The sequence below is a fragment of the Dendrobates tinctorius genome, unplaced genomic scaffold, assembly GCF_039654945.1.
Source record: "Dendrobates tinctorius isolate UK_male_01 unplaced genomic scaffold, ASM3965494v1 ptg000155l, whole genome shotgun sequence".
NCBI classification, from domain to species: Eukaryota; Metazoa; Chordata; class Amphibia; order Anura; family Dendrobatidae; genus Dendrobates; species Dendrobates tinctorius.
Genome location: NW_027361822.1, coordinates 4,798,569 through 4,817,812, shown reverse-complemented (window position 1 = coordinate 4,817,812; position 19,244 = coordinate 4,798,569). Strand labels below are relative to the sequence as shown.

Here is a 19,244-nt window from a genome sequence, read left to right as displayed (position 1 = left end):
TTGAAGGTTTCCTGTCCTCGCTGGGCGGATCCCCTCTCTCGTGGTGCCGTCATGTCTCATGAAAAAACACATTACCAGGTATGTAATACCCGTGTTTCTTCAAGAATGGTCCTGTATTTGGCTCCATCCATCTTCCCATCAATTTTAACCATCTTCCCTGTCCCTGCTGAAGAAAAGCAGGCCCAAACCATGATGCTGCCACCACCATGTTTGACAGTGGGGATGGTGTGTTCAGGGTGATGAGCTGTGTTGCCTTTACGCCAAACATATTGTTTGGCATTGTTGCCAAAAAGTTTGATTTTGGTTTCATCTGACCAGAGCACCTTCTTCCACATGTTTGGTGTGTCTCTCAAGTGGCTTGTTGCAAACTTTAAATGACACTTTTTATAGATATCTTTGAGAAATGGCTTTCTTCTTGCCACTCTTCCATAAAGGCCAGATTTGTGCAGTGTATGACTGATTGTTGTCCTATGGACAGACTCTTCCACCTCAGCTGTAGATCTCTGCAGTTCATCCAGACTGATCTTGGGCTTCTTGGCTGCATCTCTGATCAGGCTTCTCCTTGTTTGAGATGAAAGTTTAGAGGGATGGCTGGGTCTTGGTAGATTTGCAGTGGTATGATACTCCTTCCATTTCAATATGATCGCTTGCACAGTGCTCCTTGGGAAGTTTAAAGTTTTGTAAATCATTTCGTATCCAAATCCGGCTTTAAACTTCTCCACAACAGTGTCACTGACCTGCCTGTTGTGTTCCTTGGTCTTCATGATGCTCTATGTGCTTCAAACAGAACCCTGAGACTATCACAGAACAGGTGCATTTATATGGAGACTTGATTACACACAGGTGGATTATATTTATCATCATTATTCATTTAGGACAACATTGGATCATTCAGAGATCCACAATGAACTTCTGGAGTGAGTTTGCTGCACTGAAAGTGAAGGGGCCGAATAATATTGCACGCCCCACTTTTCAGTTTTTGAATTTCCACAAAAATTTAAAATAACCAATAAATTTTGTTCAACTTCACAATTGTGTTCCACTTGTTGTTGATTATTCACCAAAAATTTACAGTTGGTATCTTTATGTTTGAAGCATGATATGTGGGAAAAGGTTGAAAAGTTCCAGGGGGCCAAATACTTTCGCAAGGCACTATAAATGTTGGAAGAGGAGGAACTGCAGGGTCTATCTTACTAAGCCATGAGAAAACAGCTGTAGTTTCTCATAAGAAGGAAACTTCAATATAAAAAAACATAAGTGCAAGCTTAATAACTGCAGAATCTTAAGGTGCATTTACATATGAAAATGATGAGTGGGCAAAACACTCATTTGTCTGGTGAAATTATTTTTAGTTTCAATAAATTTTTATTTAGAAACTTATTAAACCAAGTCCAAGTTATGAACTCCCATGCAAGGGAGTGTAAAAACTAACAATTTAACATACATTCAATAAACTTCAAATAATATAATGGAAGACAGGACATAGACAGGGGTAGGGAAAGACACAAAGGATTTAAATTTACAATATCCAATAATCTATAATGGTATCATCAACAACCAATCCAGGGCATTTAAAGTGGTTATGCAACCCACTTTTGTAGGATCTTATATGAATCCCAGGCCGTGATCAGTTCTCAGTTGGCTACGGAGAGAGCCTCAGTGCCTGATCCAGTCGATTATCTGAGTGAAGCTCCATCCAGGTATGCCAGATCCTGAAGAAAGAATCCCACATGTCGGTTCCAGTTGCTTCTATTCTTTCATATAACATAATGTTGTTCATCTTCTCTTTCACCATAGGTATTGACAGTGCGGGTGACTTCCACTTTGCCGCAATGTAGATTTTAGTGGCCATACATAAGTAATTTACTAGCTTCTGAAAGCTTTTTGGAAGCCCGGTAGGCCTGGTTCCCAGTAAAAGGGTAGAAGGTTCCAGAACAACCGGTCCACCATACATCTGTGCTGTGAAATTATTTTTAAACATGCTTTAAAAATATCGATTTAGGCAGCACGTAGTCTTGTGTAAACAACAAGTATATGGGCTTTGTGGATTATGGGCTATAAGTGATAACATCAAGGTGGGGTATATTTGCATGTCTGAACCCATTTGAAGGGTAGGATAAGTGGTAGGTTTAAGATCTATATAGTAATCTGCACAAGCCATTGGTTCATAACAAACACCCCACCCCTCCCCCTCCTCCTTTCCTGTGAGGTAGGGGGTGATTGTATTTCATTGTTTTCACTTCTTGGAATAACCTATACCAGCTTTTTTCATTGTCTGGGCCCATTGTCTTTGCGCATATGCACCATTTGAGTGTTTGTACTACACATTGTTTAACTTGATTTTAGACTTCTAGAATTAAAGTTAATTTTAACATAGTAACATAGTAACATAGTTTTGAAGGCTGAAGGAAGACCTTATGTCCATCTAGTTCAGCCTATTTTTAGTGCAGCTGTTCTGCATTGTTGATCCTGGGGAAGGCAAAACACCCACAGAGTAGACGCCAATTTTCTCCATAGGGAAAAAATTCCTTCCCCTAAGCTGCGTCAACCATCTACCTATAATATTATGTTATTCGTAACCTTCTATACTGTTACTCACAAGGAAAGCATCCATTCCTTTCTTAAATTCATTCAGTGAGCTGGCCATCACCACTTCCTCAGGAAGAGAATTCCAGAGCCTCACTGCTCTTACCGTGAAGAACCCTCTTCTATGCTGGTGCAGAAATTGTCTTTCCTCCAAACGAAGAGAATGCCCCGTTGTTCTTGTCACAGTCTTTGGTACAAACAGTTCATTGGAGAGATCTCTGTATTGCCCTATGATATACTTGTACATATATATTAAGTCTCCCCTAAGTCTTCTCTTTTCTAGAGTAAATAGACCTAATTTTGATAACCTTTCTGGGTATTGTAGTGAACCAACTCCATTTATCATTTTAGTAGCCCGCCTTTGAATTCTTTCAAGTTCAGTAATGTCTATCTTGAGCACCGGCATCCAAAATTGCACACAATACTCCAAGTGTGGTCTGACGAGTGATTTGTACAGAGGGAGAATTATGTTTTCATCTCATGTCCCCACACCTCTTCTAATGCATCCCATGACCCTATTTGCTTTGGTGGCAGCTGCCTGACACTGGGCACTCCAATTTAGCTTCTTATTGACTAAGATGCCTAAGTCTTTTTCCATGTCTGATTTCCCCAGCAGTTTCCCATTTAGTAAGTAATTGTAGCATCTGTTTCTCCTTCCCATGTGCATAACCTTACACTTATCTGTGTTAAACCTCATTTGCCATTTTTCAGCCCAATTCTCCAATTTACTCAAATCTGTCTGTAGTTGTAAACTGTCCTCCTTTGTGTTAACTACCTTACATAGTTTTGTATCATCTGCAAATACTGATATTTTACTGTGTAAGCCATCCACTAGATCATTAATAAATATATTAAATAGTAGGGGGCCCAATACAGAACCCTGTGGTGCCCCACTAGTAACCCTGGCCCAGTCTGAGTATGCACCATTAATAACCACTCTTTGTTTTCTATCACTAAGCCAGCTACCTACCCATCTACACACATTTTCCCCTAGCCCAAGCTTTCTCATCTTACTTACCAATCTTTTATGTGGGACAGTGTCAAATGCTTTAGAGAAGTCGAGATAAATGACATCCAATGATTCTCCTTGGTCCATTTGAGAGCTTACATCCTCATAGAAGCTGATCAGGTTAGTTTGACAGGAGCGATCCTTCATAAATCCATGTTGATATGGAGTTAAACATTTATTAACATTGAGATATTCCATAATGGTATCCCTTAGAAACCCTTCAAAAATTTTACCCACAACAGATGTTAAGCTTACCGGCCTATAGTTTCCAGGTTCCCTTTTACACCCCTTTTTGAATATTGGTACCACATTTGCTTGCCGCCAATCAAAAGGAACAGACCCTGTTTCTATAGAGTCTTTAAATATAAGGAATAGAGGCCTGTCTATCACATTACTTAACTCCCTTAATACCCGAGGGTGAATGCCATCAGGGCCTGGTGATTTGTCAATTTTAATCTTACTAAGGCAGTTCTGCACTTCTTCTTGGGTTAGGCTGGTAATACTTAATGGGGAGTTTACATTATCATTCTGCATTTCCCCTGCATTTTATTCTGACTCCCATGACAGCACCACGAGAGAAAAAAAAAGGGCGGCCACCTCTCCCACGCATCAGTTGGTTTCCTTTTCCTGATGAGACTGGATCCTACAGACTACAGGATGTCCCCAGGCCCGGCCAGTCGGCTCAGGTAGCGGGGGGGTCTCTGACCTCGATCGGTACGGGGGTTTTGGAAGAGCCATGTTGGTCCTCGATGGATGGCACAACAGTGAGCGAGCAACAGGGAGCGGGGTCCGGAGGATCGCCGTCTGTGGAAGTAGCCAGCATTGAGGTAAGTATCTCCTGGGCTCCCTGTGGCACTGGGGTGCGGGGGGCTCCCTGTTACCCGGGTCCGGCGGTGTCTTGATGCGGGGCACTTGCGGCTCTCTTCCGGGCGTCCCAGAGCGGCCTCTGGTGGGTTCGGCGGCGTCGGGGGGCGGAGCCGGCGGTCGCTTCCGGGTCACTGGCATCGACTCCCTTCTGCATGCGTGGGGGTTTTCTGGCGCCAGGAAAATGGTGGCCGCCATCCTAGGGGACCTGAGCCCTGATTTAGATCCCACTGGGACTCAGGCACTTTCGGGGGCAGGGGATGCCAGGGAGGAGGCGCGGCATCACCTGCTCACCCAGATACCGGAGGGGGAGGTATATATGGCTGACAAGCAGGGGGATCCATGCTTCTGGCCCATTTTCCTTGCAATGGATGATGAGCAGCTACTGCAGCCAGAAGAAGCTACAGAGCAGCAGACTATGGAGAAGCCTCAGACCTGACAAAAAAACCGGGATGCAAGTTTTGGCCAGTTGAGTGACCGGAGGAGCTCTTCCAGAGAGCAGACACCAGCATCAGTTGAGAAATTCCCCCCTCGTATTCCGGTACCTATTTCTGCAAACACTGGTAAGTGATGCAACCTCCCCCTTATGTTTTATATTCCTAGGGGAAGAAATGCACAGAAAAGGCAAGGCACAGAGAATGCACCCTCTTTAGATGCCCCTGACCGGACTCTTGTCCAAAAAGATTATGCCTCCCCGTATCCAACAGACGGTGAGGTCTCAGGAGGCGGGAGCCGCGTTAGCTTCTAGAGAGTCTATATTGCCCATTAATAGTCCCCTAAGGTGGCAGAAGAGACTTCCAACTTCACCTCAAGTCTGAGGGACATCATCAGGACAGAAGTAAGGGAGTCCATAAAATCCCTGACTCAAGGTGAAAGTTCTAGGCAAAAGGATCTCCCAGAATCAGATTCATCAGTAGACTGGAGGAGAGATGACGATTCCCCTGAATCATCTTTCTCGGCTTCTTCCTTCGAGGAAGATTTGGGACGCTTCTGCCTGCCCCTAGACAGTGTAGATAAACAAGTAAAGGCAGTCAGGGGAACAATGGGGATAGTGGAACCCTGGCCAGAACTGTCCATGCAAGACATTACGTTTAAGGGATTGGATCAAAAGAAACGTAGATCCATTCCCTTGAATGAAAAGATTCAAGAACTGATTCTCTGGGAGTGGAAGAGACCAGAAAAGAAGGGCTCCTTCCCTCCGGCCCTCAAGCGGAGATACTCCTTTGGTGACCCGGCCGTTAACGTCTGGGATAAAGCCCCTAAGTTAGATACAGCAGTCGCCAAAGCATCAAAAAGATCGTCCCTGCCCTTTGAGGATATGGGGGCCCTTAAGGATCCCCTAGATAGAAAAGCGGACTTTCTTAAAGCAACTTGGGAGATGGCGGCCGGATCCCTGAGGCCTGCAGTGGCATCCACTTGCACGGCCAGATCTATGATGGTCTGGCTAGACCAACTTGAGTCCTAGCTAAAAGAGAGAGCACCTTGGGACACAATTCTGGGAGCCCTTACAACAATTCAGGGGGCCGCGGCCTTTCTGTCGGATGCCTCAGTGGATTCAGTCAGGATGGCGGCAAGGGCAGTGGGCCTCCAACGCGGCCCGCGGAGCGCTGTGGTTAAAATGCTGGCCAGGTGATATCCAAGCAAGATCTAAGCTCTGTTCCATTCCATGTGAAGGGGGGTATCTCTTTGGTTCAGTCCTGGACGAGCTGCTGGATAAGGCAGGGGATTAAAAAAAAAGATTCCCCAACCTAGCGTCTTCTTCTTACCAACGTCCTTTCAACAGGAGAAAATTTGGTCAGAGAAGACCAACAAGAGACCGTTCCAAATGGGATAAAGAAGAAGAAGAGAGGTACTGTCTTCATGTTTAGGCGTTCGTCACGGGAACGTAAAAAACCATCCCAAAGACTAGCGGTCCCCGTAAGGGGTAGACTATCGGCCTTTTATCCTGCCTGGTCTCTTATCACACCCTGCACCCAAATGATGTTGGTAATATCTGCAGGACTAAAGCTTGAGTTCCTTTCGGTCCCAGGGGATAAGTTCAAGATGACTCCTGTCCATCCCTCTCAGATAGAACAGTCAGCCCTTGAAACAGAGATTGTTCTGGAATCCGAGGAGGGTAGAGGTTTTTACTCTCCCCTGTTCTTGGCTCGGAAACTGGATAACTCTTACAGCACCATTATCAATCTTTGGTCCCTTAATAGGTTTCTGGTAGCTCGACCCTTTAAAATGGAAACAGTTGGCTCAGCAATAAATGATGTTTCAAAACTGTTTTATGGTGGTTTTAGATTTAAAGGACGCGTACTACCATGTGCCTATTCATGCAAATTACCAACACTTCTTGAGAGTGGCTGTTTCCATAGATGGCGTTGTCAGGCATTTCCAGTATAGAGTCCTCCCCTTTGGCCTTTCAGTAGCGCCAAGAGTCTTCACGAAGTTAATTTCTGAAGTTTTGGCCCACCTTCGAGAGTCGGACATCTTAATTGTTCCCTGCTTAGACAACTTCTTGATTATAGGCAATTCGGCAGACCATTGCCTTTTCCAGGTAGAAATTCTCTCGGACAACCAGGTGACTGTGGCCTATATCAACCACCCAGGTGGGACCCGATCCGAGGCTCCGATGGAAGTAGCAGAACGCCTTTTCCAGACAGCGGAAAGACATTTTCTATCTTTGACAGCGCTACACATAAGAGGAAAAGACAATACCACAGCAGACTTTCTAAGCCGCAATACACTAAGACAGGGAGAGTGGTGTCTGAATGGAGCCATCTTCAGCCAAATTGTCTGTATGTGGGGTCAAGCGGACGTAGACCTCTTTGCCACCGGACAGAACAGAAAAATAAAAAAGTTCTGTTCTCTGAATCTGAGGGAGTGTCACGCGGCGGCTGCCGCGGACCTCCTCTCTTACCTCCCTCCGGCCCCGGCTCACCCGCTCTCCGGGGGTCACCTCTCTGCCTCACCGGCCGCTGCGGGCCTCGGCGCGGCCTCTCCCGGTCCCCCGTCCACGGCCCACGCCTGCCTCTGTCCGGCCCCCTGGTGCGCGCTCCCGCTCCTCCTCCTCGGCGGGTGCGTCTCCTCACTATGGCCGGGCGCGCGCTCTCCCCCGCCTGAGGACGCGCGTCTCCTCCTCCAGCTGGAGGTCATGACCCGGCAGGCCTTCGCTCTCCCTATATCAGGCCGCCTCCTTCTGGAGGCGATGCCTGACTATCATTAGTATTTGCTAGTGACTCTGGCCGCTCTCCTAGCGCTCCCCTGCCTTTTCCGTGCATTTACCTTGCTCCTCTTGTGTTTCCTCTCCTAGGTTCTGTGGCTTCAGTCCTCGCCCGTTTCCCTCCTGTGTCTTCAAGCCTTGCCATTCCTCCTGTCTCGCCAAGACTTGCCGTCTCTCCTGTGTCTCCGAGCCGTGTCGTCTGTCCAGTGCCTGTCCTTCGGATCCACCTCTCTGACCGCCCTGACCTTCCCGGGTACCAGCTACCGTGGTGATAGTCCCCCGTGGGCCTGCCCCATACACTCCCTGTATAGGGGGTGGTCCACCTGGTCAGCTCGCCCTTGGGGGGTTCGTTGCCACGGTCTAGTGGGTCCACCCCAGGAGTACCTTACAGTATAGTCAGGCCATGGATCCCGCTGGTACCTCGACCCCGACCCAAAAGGAACTTTTGTTCCTTCGTGAGAACCAGGCGAGGATCATGTCGTTCCTCAAATCGATGGATTCCCGACTTTCCGCTTTGCAGACCTCCGATCCGGGAGTTGCCTCCCAGATCTCCGGCCTGCAGCAGGAACTGGCCCAGCAGCGCGACACCCAGGCCCATATTTTGAACTACATCGCCTCTGTAGATAACCGCTTACTAGCCCTACAGGCGGCAGCCGCAGTACCGGCACCTGTGGCAGTTCCACACGCCTCTCCCCGGTTGGCTAAACCCCCATGTTATAGCGGAGATCCCAAACTCTGTCGGGGGTTCATCAACCAGTGCCAGTTGCATTTCGAGTTGGCTCCCCTACAGTATCCCTCCGACCGGGCCAAAGTGGCCTTTATGATTTCTCACTTTGAGGGTGAGGCACTGTCCTGGGTGAATCCCTTGTGGGAACGCGATGACCCGATTGTCTCCCAGCTCGCGACTTTCTTGGAGACCTTTCGTAAGGTCTTCGATGAGCCCGGTCGCCTGGTCTCTGCTACCGAGTCTTTGTTCTGCCTGCGCCAGGGTACCCTCTCGGTTGGACAATACGCCATCCAGTTCCGTACGTTATCCTCGGAGCTGGGGTGGAACAATGAGGCCCTGGTTGGGGCTTTTTGGCGAGGCTTATCATCCCGAATCAAGGACGAGCTGGCAGGCCGGGATACACCCTCGACTTTGGAGGACCTCATCTCGCTGGCAACACGAGTTGATCTGCGTTTCCGGGAGCGTTCCCGCGAGATCGCCAGGGAGAGAAGGCCCAATCGTTTTTCTCCTCCTACACACAGCCCACCACGCTCACGGTCCTCCGCCGCAGCCACAGCTCCCGAGCCCATGCAAGTGGACCGACTAAGGCCCGCGGAGCTTCGCCGCCAGGACAGACTCGCTCATGGCCTTTGTCTCTATTGTGGCAGCGCCTCCCATCTCCTACGTTCCTGTCCTGTGAGGCCGGGAAACTCCTCCGCCTAGGACAGGTAAGAGAGGCCTCCCTAGGTGTCACTGACACCTCTCTACCCTTGACCCTTTCTGTTGTGTTTTTCCTGGGCTCCAAACGTTTTTCGGAGTTAGCCTATATTGATTCGGGGGCTGCGGGAAACTTCATCCAACTCGAGGCGGTGAAGAGATTAGGGATACCTGTCAGGTCCTTGGAGGTTCCCGGCAGTTAGCCTCTGTCGATGGTGCTCCCTTGCGCGAAGCCGTTACCCTGGTCACTGAAGAGCTGGACTTACAGATCGGGGTCTTGCACCGTGAAAAGATAACCTTCTTCGTGCTGCCGTCTTTGTCCCACACCGTGCTTCTGGGTCTTCCGTGGTTGCGGATGCATGAACCTGTTCTGGATTGGTGCTCCGGAGACATCCTTCGTTGGGGCCGTTTCTGCCAGACCAGATGTCTCCGCCCAGTACGACCCCTCAAATGCTCGTCTCCTGTCTCGGGCCCTGCGGACTTGCCTTCGGCTTACTGGGCCTTCGCGGACGTCTTCGATAAGAAGGAAGCAGAGGTCCTTCCTCCGCACCGGCAATATGATTGTCCCATCGAGCTTGTTCCTGGCTCGACTCCGCCCCGAGGGCGGATCTATCCGTTGAGTCCACTCGAGTCCCAGGCCATGACCGAATATGTACAGGAGAATTTGGCTAGGGGCTTCATCCGAAAGTCTTCCTCCCCCGCTGGAGCGGGCTTCTTTTTTGTCAAGAAAAAAGACGGGTCCCTGCGCCCCTGTATTGACTATCGTGGTCTCAACGAGATTACCGTTAAGAATAGATATCCGCTACCTCTCATCCCCGAGTTGTTTGACCGGCTGCGTGGGGCACGAATCTTTTCTAAATTGGATCTCCGTGGAGCCTATAATCTCATCCGTATTCGCTCTGGAGATGAGTGGAAGACCGCCTTCAACACCAGAGATGGACACTATGAGTATCTCGTCATGCCCTTTGGGTTATGCAACGCTCCCGCAGTCTTTCAGGAATTTGTGAACGACGTCTTCCGAGACCTTCTGTATTCCTGCGTGGTTGTGTACCTCGACGATATCCTGGTCTTTTCTCCTGATCTGTCCACTCATAGAAGAGATGTCCGGCGCGTCCTGTTCCGTTTGAGGGAGAATCGTCTGTACGCCAAGTTGGAGAAGTGTGCCTTTGAGCAGTCCTCTCTCCCATTTCTGGGCTATATCATCTCCGACTCTGGTCTGCGTATGGATCCTGAGAAGGTTTCGGCCGTGCTTAACTGGCCACGTCCTCAAGGGGTGAAAGCCATTCAGCGTTTTCTCGGCTTCGCAAACTACTACCGGCAGTTCATCTCCCATTTCTCCTCTTTGACTGGCGCTATCTCATCTTTGATCCGTAAGGGAGCCAACCCACACGTCTGGACCCCTGAAGCAGAAGAAGCCTTTCTATCTCTGAAACGTGCCTTTGCCACGGCCCCCGTACTCCGTCGCCCTGAGGTCAACAAACCATTCGTCCTTGAGGTGGATGCATCCGCAACAGGAGCCGGAGCTGTTTTGTCTCAGAGGTCCTCCTCCGGCAGGCTCGTTACGTGCGGTTTCTTTTCAAAATCCTTCTCCACCCCAGAGCGGAATTATTCCATCGGAGACCGAGAACTGCTTGCCATCAAGTTAGCGCTAGAAGAGTGGAGGTACTTGTTGGAGGGCGCCGCACATCCCTTCACAATCTACACAGACCATAAGAATCTGGCGTACCTGCGGTCTGCACAAAGACTCAACCCTCGGCAGGCCAGGTGGTCTCTGTTCTTTGGCCAATTCGATTTTGATCTGCATTTTCGTCCAGGCAACAAGAACCTCAAAGCCGACGCCTTGTCCAGGTCCTCTCTTTCCACGGATGTCGAGGAGGAACCTGCACATATTTTGGATCCATCCAGGTTCATCACCGTGGCTCCGCTTTCTCTCCTCGCTACCCCACCTGGTAAGACTTTTGTTTCTGAGACAGACCGAAGACGAATCCTCCACTGGGGCCATGCTTCTAAACTGGCAGGTCATCTCGGCCATAAAAAGACACTTCTTCTGGTGTCCCGCTATTACTGGTGGCCGACCCTTTCCCAGGATGTCCGGGATTTCGTCGCCTCCTGTCTCTCGTGTGCCAAGATCAAGGTGCCTCGGCAGCTGCCTTCTGGTCTTCTACATCCACTTCCAGTACCCTCGTCGCCTTGGCAACACATTGCCATGGACTTTATTACGGACTTACCCTCCTCTGCCAAGTGTACTGTCGTCTTAGTAGTAGTGGATAGATTCTCTAAAATGGCCCACTTCATCCCTTTGCCTGGCTTGCCATCGGCTTCCGCCTTGGCGAAGATTTTCGTCCAGCACATCTTTCGTCTCCATGGTCTGCCCCAACATATTGTCTCGGACAGAGGAGTCCAATTCACCTCTCGCTTCTAGAGAGCTCTATGCAAATCGATGGATGTCACCCTTGACTTCTCCTCATCTTATCATCCACAGTCCAACGGTCAGGCAGAACGGACGAATCAGAGTTTGGTGAACTACCTCCGGCACTTTTCTAATATCCACCAGAACGACTGGTCTGAATTACTCCCGTGGGCTGAGTTTTCCTATAATAACCACATCAGTGAATCTTCTGGCAAATCCCCGTTTTTTGTTGTCTACGGTCTACATCCTGGTGTACCTCTACCAATTCCCCCCGCCTTGGGTGTACCGGCGGCTGATCTTCTGTCCGGCGAATTCTCCAGGATCTGGCAGGAGACCAAGACCGCTCTCGAGTTGGTGCGTAACCGGGTAAAAGGATTCGCAGACAAGAGGCGCCTGGATGTCCCACCATATCACCCAGGTGACAAAGTTTGGCTAGCCTCCAAGTTTATTCGCCTCAAGGTCCCATCCCACAAACTGGGTCCCCGCTATATTGGACCTTTTGAGGTCTTGTCCCGTATTAATGATGTCTCCTATAAATTGCGTCTTCCCGCCTCTCTCCGCATCCCTAATGCTTTCCATGTGTCTTTGCTTAAGCCAGTTATTTTCAATCGTTTCCTTTCTGAAGCTCCTCACTCACCTCCGCCTGCCGCCGCAGACGATGTATTTGAGGTGAGAGATATTTTGGCCATGAGAAAGCAAAAAGGGAAAACCTTTTTCTTGGTTGATTGGAAGGGCTTTGGTCCTGAGGAGAGATCCTGGGAACCCCAGGAGAATATCCAAGCTCCTCGAATCCTGGCTAAATTTTTGTCCGGTCTGCAGGGGAGGGCGCGTAAGGGGGGGGGTACTGTCACGCGGCGGCTGCCGCGGACCTCCTCTCTTACCTCCCTCCGGCCCCGGCTCACCCGCTCTCCGGGGGTCACCTCTCTGCCTCACCGGCCGCTGCGGGCCTCGGCGCGGCCTCTCCCGGTCCCCCGTCCACGGCCCACGCCTGCCTCTGTCCGGCCCCCTGGTGCGCGCTCCCGCTCCTCCTCCTCGGCGGGTGCGTCTCCTCACTATGGCCGGGCGCGCGCTCTCCCCCGCCTGAGGACGCGCGTCTCCTCCTCCAGCTGGAGGTCATGACCCGGCAGGCCTTCGCTCTCCCTATATCAGGCCGCCTCCTTCTGGAGGCGATGCCTGACTATCATTAGTATTTGCTAGTGACTCTGGCCGCTCTCCTAGCGCTCCCCTGCCTTTTCCGTGCATTTACCTTGCTCCTCTTGTGTTTCCTCTCCTAGGTTCTGTGGCTTCAGTCCTCGCCCGTTTCCCTCCTGTGTCTTCAAGCCTTGCCATTCCTCCTGTCTCGCCAAGACTTGCCGTCTCTCCTGTGTCTCCGAGCCGTGTCGTCTGTCCAGTGCCTGTCCTTCGGATCCACCTCTCTGACCGCCCTGACCTTCCCGGGTACCGGCTACCGTGGTGATAGTCCCCCGTGGTCCTGCCCCATACACTCCCTGTATAGGGGGTGGTCCACCTGGTCAGCTCGCCCTTGGGGGGTTCGTTGCCACGGTCTAGTGAGTCCACCCCAGGAGTACCTTACAGGGAGAAACCTCTTGTGGTAGACGCCTTACTGAGGAAGTGGGATTTCGATCTGGCCTACCCTACGCTTTCCCCCCATGATCCCTGTTACCTCTGGTAGTAAGGAAGATCAGAGAAGACAGGGCAAGGATCATTCTTATTGCCCCATTCTGGCCAGAAGGGCTTGGTTTTCAGGGCTTTTTCAGGACAATGGTAGTCTGCGTCCCCTGGGTACTTCCAGATCTTTTCTTCCAGGGCCCAGTCAATCACTCGCGAGTTGCAGGGCTCCACCTGACGGCGTAGAGTTTGAAAGGGCATTATTGAAGGATAGAGGATTCTCACCCAATCTAATAGACACCCTTCTGAAAAGTAGAAATTCAGTTACAACCAAAATCTATGCTAGAACCTGGAAACAATTTCTAGCCACTTTTGACTTGAAGAGGGGGTTCCTATAGGGCAGATTTTAGAATTCTTGCAGAAGGGTCTGGAATTAGGTCTAGCTTCTAGTACACTGAAAGTGCAGGTTTCAGCCCTTGGTGCCTTATTTGTGATATCGCAAAAAAATACTGGATATCCAGATTTAATAAAGCAGCTGGCAAATCTAGGCCCATACACAGGGTAAGGTGCGTACCATGGGACTTGAACTTAGTCCTTATGGCTATGACAGAGGCTCTGTTTGAACCCATGGTATCTCCCTCAATTAAGATTCTATCCCTCAAAGTAGCCTTTTTGGTAGCTATTACATCAGCACGTAGAATAAGCGATATCCATGCACTCTCTAGAAACCCTCCTTACGCGCAGATTTTGGTCAATAGGGTAGTATTTAGGCCAGACCCTGCCTACTTGCCCAAGGTTGCCTCAGACTTCAACAGGACACAAGAGATAGTTCTCCCCTCCTTCCTCCCTAACAGTAGGAGGAAAAACTTAATACTTTAGAAGTTTAGAAGATGTCTATTAGAGTATCTTTCTGTCACTATTCCCTGGAAAAAAGACAGCGCCTTATTTATATCCTTCCAGGGCGCTAGGAAGGGTTTTAGAGTTTCAAAGTGTACATTAGCAAGATGGATTAGGGAGGCTATCTCTCTAGCTTATACAGCAGGTGGCGGTCCGGCTCCGCAGAACTTAAGGGCGCATTCTACCCGAGGCATGGCAACCTCTTGGGCAGAAAGATCTGGAGTTTCCATCGACTAGATATGTAAGGCTGCTACGTGGTCATCCATTTGCACCTTTTTTAACCATTATAGGCAAGACATGGGTGCTTCCTCAGATCTCACCTTTGGGTTAAGGGTGCTGCAGGCTGTAATCCCTCCCTAAGATAGTGTTACATCTCTGTAATTCTCTTGTGGTGCTGTCATGGGAGTCCGAATAAAGCATTAAGTTACGTACCGGTAACAGGATTTTTCGGAAGCCCATGACAGCACCCTTAGTCCCCTCCCTTTCATGTGTGGGTGCACACTTCTTCCACTTATAAGTTTCACATGGGTTAAATTGTTCAAGTTGTGTATATATTATGTGCCATTAACCATGGAGGTCCTCTCAAGCTCTGTAATCCAACTGATGCGTGAAAGAGGTGCCACCCCCGTTTGTATCTGTAGGTTTCCTGTTCCTGAAGGGCGGATCCCCGCTCTCGTGGTGCTGTCATGGGCTTCCAAAAAATATCGTTACCAGTACGTAACTTAATGCTTTTAACCTAATTTTGATATATCTGATATTTATCTTATTGAGATTTTGTAATATCCTAGCTTTTATTGAGAACCAAAATGGACAAGCCATATTGTTCACGCACACACTTCTCGGCACGTGACGTGGGGTGCACCTGCAAGGGTTAATTTAACTCCTCTCACTCAATCCAGCTGTCAATCTCTGTTTTTGGTATAAAGTGAGCATAAATCACACCCTGACACTGTCAAGACACCCCAGTTACTTAACACCACCACTCATCAAACACACAGGTTGACGAGTCCCCAAAATATATTACTATCAGACAAGCAAAAGGTCACACACTCTCTCAAATGCTAAGGATACTTTAGAGCATACAAGGATCAAACATATTAAAGATTTTAAGCTGTCATATAAAAATATACCGGACTTACATTAAAAGATATAAAAAGATAAAACTAAAGTGACACACAAATAGGCAAAACAGTATATATAATAAAAAGGTAGAAATAACCAAAATATCAACTTTTCCAGCTTCAGTTATCTTGTCTTTCCTTGAGGGAAGGAGAAATGAGTTATGGATCACATCAGCGTCCTAGGCAGCCCTCACATGTGAACAATTTCTTTTGCGCCACCCAGCTTTTTATAATTCTGACCATAGGCTCATATTTCCGGGATCACCTGATTGGACTATTTAAAAATTGCTGTTTGGTGACTGGACAGGGAGCTTGTATTTCAAGTATCCTGTGCCCCCCCCACACGCTTCTCTATACAATCAATTGGAAATATTCTGATTCTGCCTAGTACTGACTATTTGCTAACCCCTTTGAAACTAGGATCCAGGACTTAAGTTTGATATCTCTCAGTATTCTCTGAGTAGACCCCCACCCCTGGGTTCTGAGTTCCTGCAATAAAAGTAGGCAGATGTTATGTCCTTTTGTGTAGAGACAATTATGTGGATGCAGCCTCAACTCATTATTTCACTGATATTATAGTTTCTCATACAATTATACATTTCCTTCAGACCCTCCTCCCTTTTGAACGTGCATGGGAGTTTGACTTATTGTCACCTTCCTAGCATGTATGCAGTTGCCCGGCCCCTTTGGCGGGATAAAGCATCAGCATTGCCGTAATCAATTCCTTTCTTAGGTTGAATTGTAAAATCATAATGCTGCAAAACAATGCTCCATCTGAGAAACTTCTCATTATCCTCTACTACTCTTTTGAGCCAACTCAATGGGTGATGATCTGTGATCACAGCGAAGTTGCGCCCATAGAGGTATGGTTGTAGTTTTTGCAAAGTCCACATAATTCCTATACCATTGTAATTGTAATTGTGGTATAAACAACCTCTCTGGGCAGGAGTTTCCTGCTCAGGTAGAGAATTGGGTGATCTTCACCTTGCCAGTACACCTGGCTGAGAACAATACCTAGCACATAAGTCCTGGCATGAGTCTGCACCACAAAACTGCGAGTGAAATCTAGGACCTGAAGAATAAGTGAACTAATCAATACTGATTTTAGGGCACCAAAGGATTCCTCACATTGATAAGTCCAGGAAGTAATTTGGGGAAGCTTCTTCTTTGTCAGGTCAGTTAACGGCTCAGCCAGAGCACTGTAGTTTCGGACAAACTTCCTATAATAGCTAGTTGTACCCAAAAAGGACATTATCTGCTTCTTGGTTCGTGGGGTAGGCCAGGCTGTGATGGCTTCTACCTTCCTTTCTTCAGGTTTTAGAACCCCTAACAACATAATCTATTATCTGCTGCTTTGAAATCTTTTATTTGTGTCAGTTCATAATTGAATCGTATTACAATGCATTCTGAAATATATAAATAAAAATTTTCATATAGTTTACCTACAGTTTTGTTGAAAAATAATAAAATCAGTTTTATTCTTGGCAGATGACTGTACCAGGAGCTCAGAGGAACATCTGATATGTTCAGATTTTGCTGCAGATGATCATAGTGTCTCACCAGATATATGTGGCGAACATTTCATTATTCCAGGTATACCTCGATCCCATCTCAGAAAAAATCTATCATCTGACCTTTTTCAACAGTTCCTATCATTTGCTTCTTCAAAGACCAGTATGCAGAGCAAAAGTCACCGAAGGGCTGTTGAACATGAAATAGCTCATATAGGGGAGAATCCAAGTTCATGTTCAGAATGTGGGAAATATTACCATATTAAATCAAGACTTGTTGCACATCAGAGAATTCACACAGGGGAGAAACCATTTTTATGTTCAGAATGTGGAAAATGTTTTAATGTGAAATCAAATCTTGTTAGACATCAGAGAATTCACACAGGAGAGAAGCCATTTTCATGCTCAGAATGTCGGAAATGTTTTAATGTGAAATCAGATCTTGTTAAACATCGGAGGACTCACACAGGGGAGAGACCATTTTCATGTTTAGAATGTGGGAAATGTTTTAATGAGAAATCAAATCTTGCTCGACATCAGAGAACTCACACGGGGGAGAGGCCATTTCTATGTTCAGAATGTGGGAAATGTTTTACCGATAAAACAGATCTTGTTAGACATCAAAGAACTCACAAAGGGGAGAGGCCATTTTCATGTTCAGAATGTGGGAAATGTTTTAGTCGGAAAAGAAATCTTCTTACACATCAAAGAACTCACATTGGATACTAGTGCTTTTTATTTTTAATCATCTTATTGACAACATGTACAAGAAAAAACAGTTTTAGTAAAGTCACATGTCTACAAAAAAGGAAACAATTTTAGCATTAATTCATTATTAGAAAATTTATACAATTACAAATTATTATTTGTTACTGAAATGTAATTGATATCCAAGTAATCACTCTGAACATTGAAACTGCACAACAAAAAAAGACAACCATAAGATTTTACAAACGATCAAACTTTCAAACGCGTAGCTTCAATACAGCCAGATTAATACTGTTTTTTTTAGCCGTTTGAAGACCAAAAAAAATTTGATCAAGTTGGATGATTGTGTGCTGCCTCTTGATCATCAACATGCCACTTGTGGCCAACTGAGAGAAAGATAATCCTTGATTGAAAGACCTTGGTTTATCACTGTGGCAGATCACTTGTAGGCCGAGATGTTAGCACTACTTCTGTATGAATGGATCATCAGTTTAGAAAATATTGCACGTCGTGAACCAATATACCAAGCTTAAGTAGTCAAGCAGTGAATACATAAACTATCATAAGACGTTTACACAATATTGTGCTATGAGTCAGTCATCCAGCTACTGGTGTTCCACAGATCTCACACCACCACTCTCAAAGGCTGCCATGGTGCAGTGCATGATGGCAATGGAGGTCTATTTAAGTCAATAACAAGTCCTGCTTTTGTCTTGGACCTAATGATACTCAGAGATTCAGCTGGAGACCATGTGGGCAGTGCTATGGAGAGGCCTTCATAAGGGAATATCACACCAGTGCTACTCTCAGCATTATGGCATGGGGTGGCATAAAGTATGATAACCAGACCCCCCATAGTCTTCATTCCCTATGCGAAAAGATCTGCATTACATTGTTTTGGTGGCAGAACCAAGTGACCAGTGGCATGGTCATTTCTCTAAAGTTTCCCGTAAAGTGTTTTTACAATAAGACAACACCTGGCAACATGTTGCTTTTGATACTTTCAGCCTAAACATGCTATCATGGCTGGCAACAATACCAGGCTTGTCGTTCATCGAGCACAGATGGGACATTGGTAGGCAATAGCAAAGGTTGCTGCAAGCAATGGATTTTGTTGACTTGCATGCTCAAATGCACTTAGCGTGGCATAACACTTCTCAGACAACCGTTAAAAACCTCATTGAAAGAATGTGAGACGCGTTTAAATGTGTGTATTTCTGTACGTTCGCTCATAATCAATACTCAATAAATCAAGATGTTTTGAAAATTTCGCTTGTTTTTATCATTCAGATCAGTAACATGTCTGTCGATCCTGTCATTTCCATAATCCTATGACCTCTTCTTGGGGTTAAGTAGTATGAATATAAAAACCACCCAAAAGAGAAACCTTCACACAGCTTTATTTATGAAAAATAAAAAACATTGCAGGTCTCGCAAAACTAACTAAATTTCTTTCACCACTTAAATAAAAAAAAAATAGTCTGTGTTTGGTATTGCTGTAATCATGGTGTCCTAGAGGATCATATTTCTAGGTCAATTTTAGTATACCATATAGAAACAGAATTGACTTGGAATAATTTTCTAATGTTTTAGTACACTGTATAGTAAAATTAATAGGATCATTAAAAACTACTACTCGTCCAGCAAAAAAAGCCCTCATGATTATGTGGTTGGAAAAAAAAAATTATGACTCTTAGTAGGGTTCTTAAAGAGTTAAAAATGTTCCTACAATTATCCTTGGACCTTTCATGATGCGGATGCTTGCCATGCGTTTATATATATATATATATATATATATATATATATATAATGTCGTGGCTTTTTGACAAGCAAAAGATGAAACATTATGACTTTTCGGGAAGTAAGAACAAGCTTGCAGATGGTAGAAGAAAAGAAGGT

The 19,244-nt window shown here is 46.9% G+C and overlaps 1 protein-coding gene across 1 annotated transcript in view; it reads left to right on the top strand.

The window, feature by feature from the left end:
- The window catches only part of LOC141050989 (uncharacterized), a 46,567-nt gene extending 27,955 nt beyond the window's left edge, over window positions 1-18,612 (top strand). The window contains exon 7 of the mRNA XM_073547759.1: window positions 16,600-18,612. Coding sequence (XP_073403860.1) covers window positions 16,600-17,366 — 767 coding nt within the window. The 3' untranslated portion in view covers window positions 17,367-18,612. The remainder of the gene's footprint in view (window positions 1-16,599) is intronic.
- Window positions 18,613-19,244: the final 632 nt, after the last annotated feature.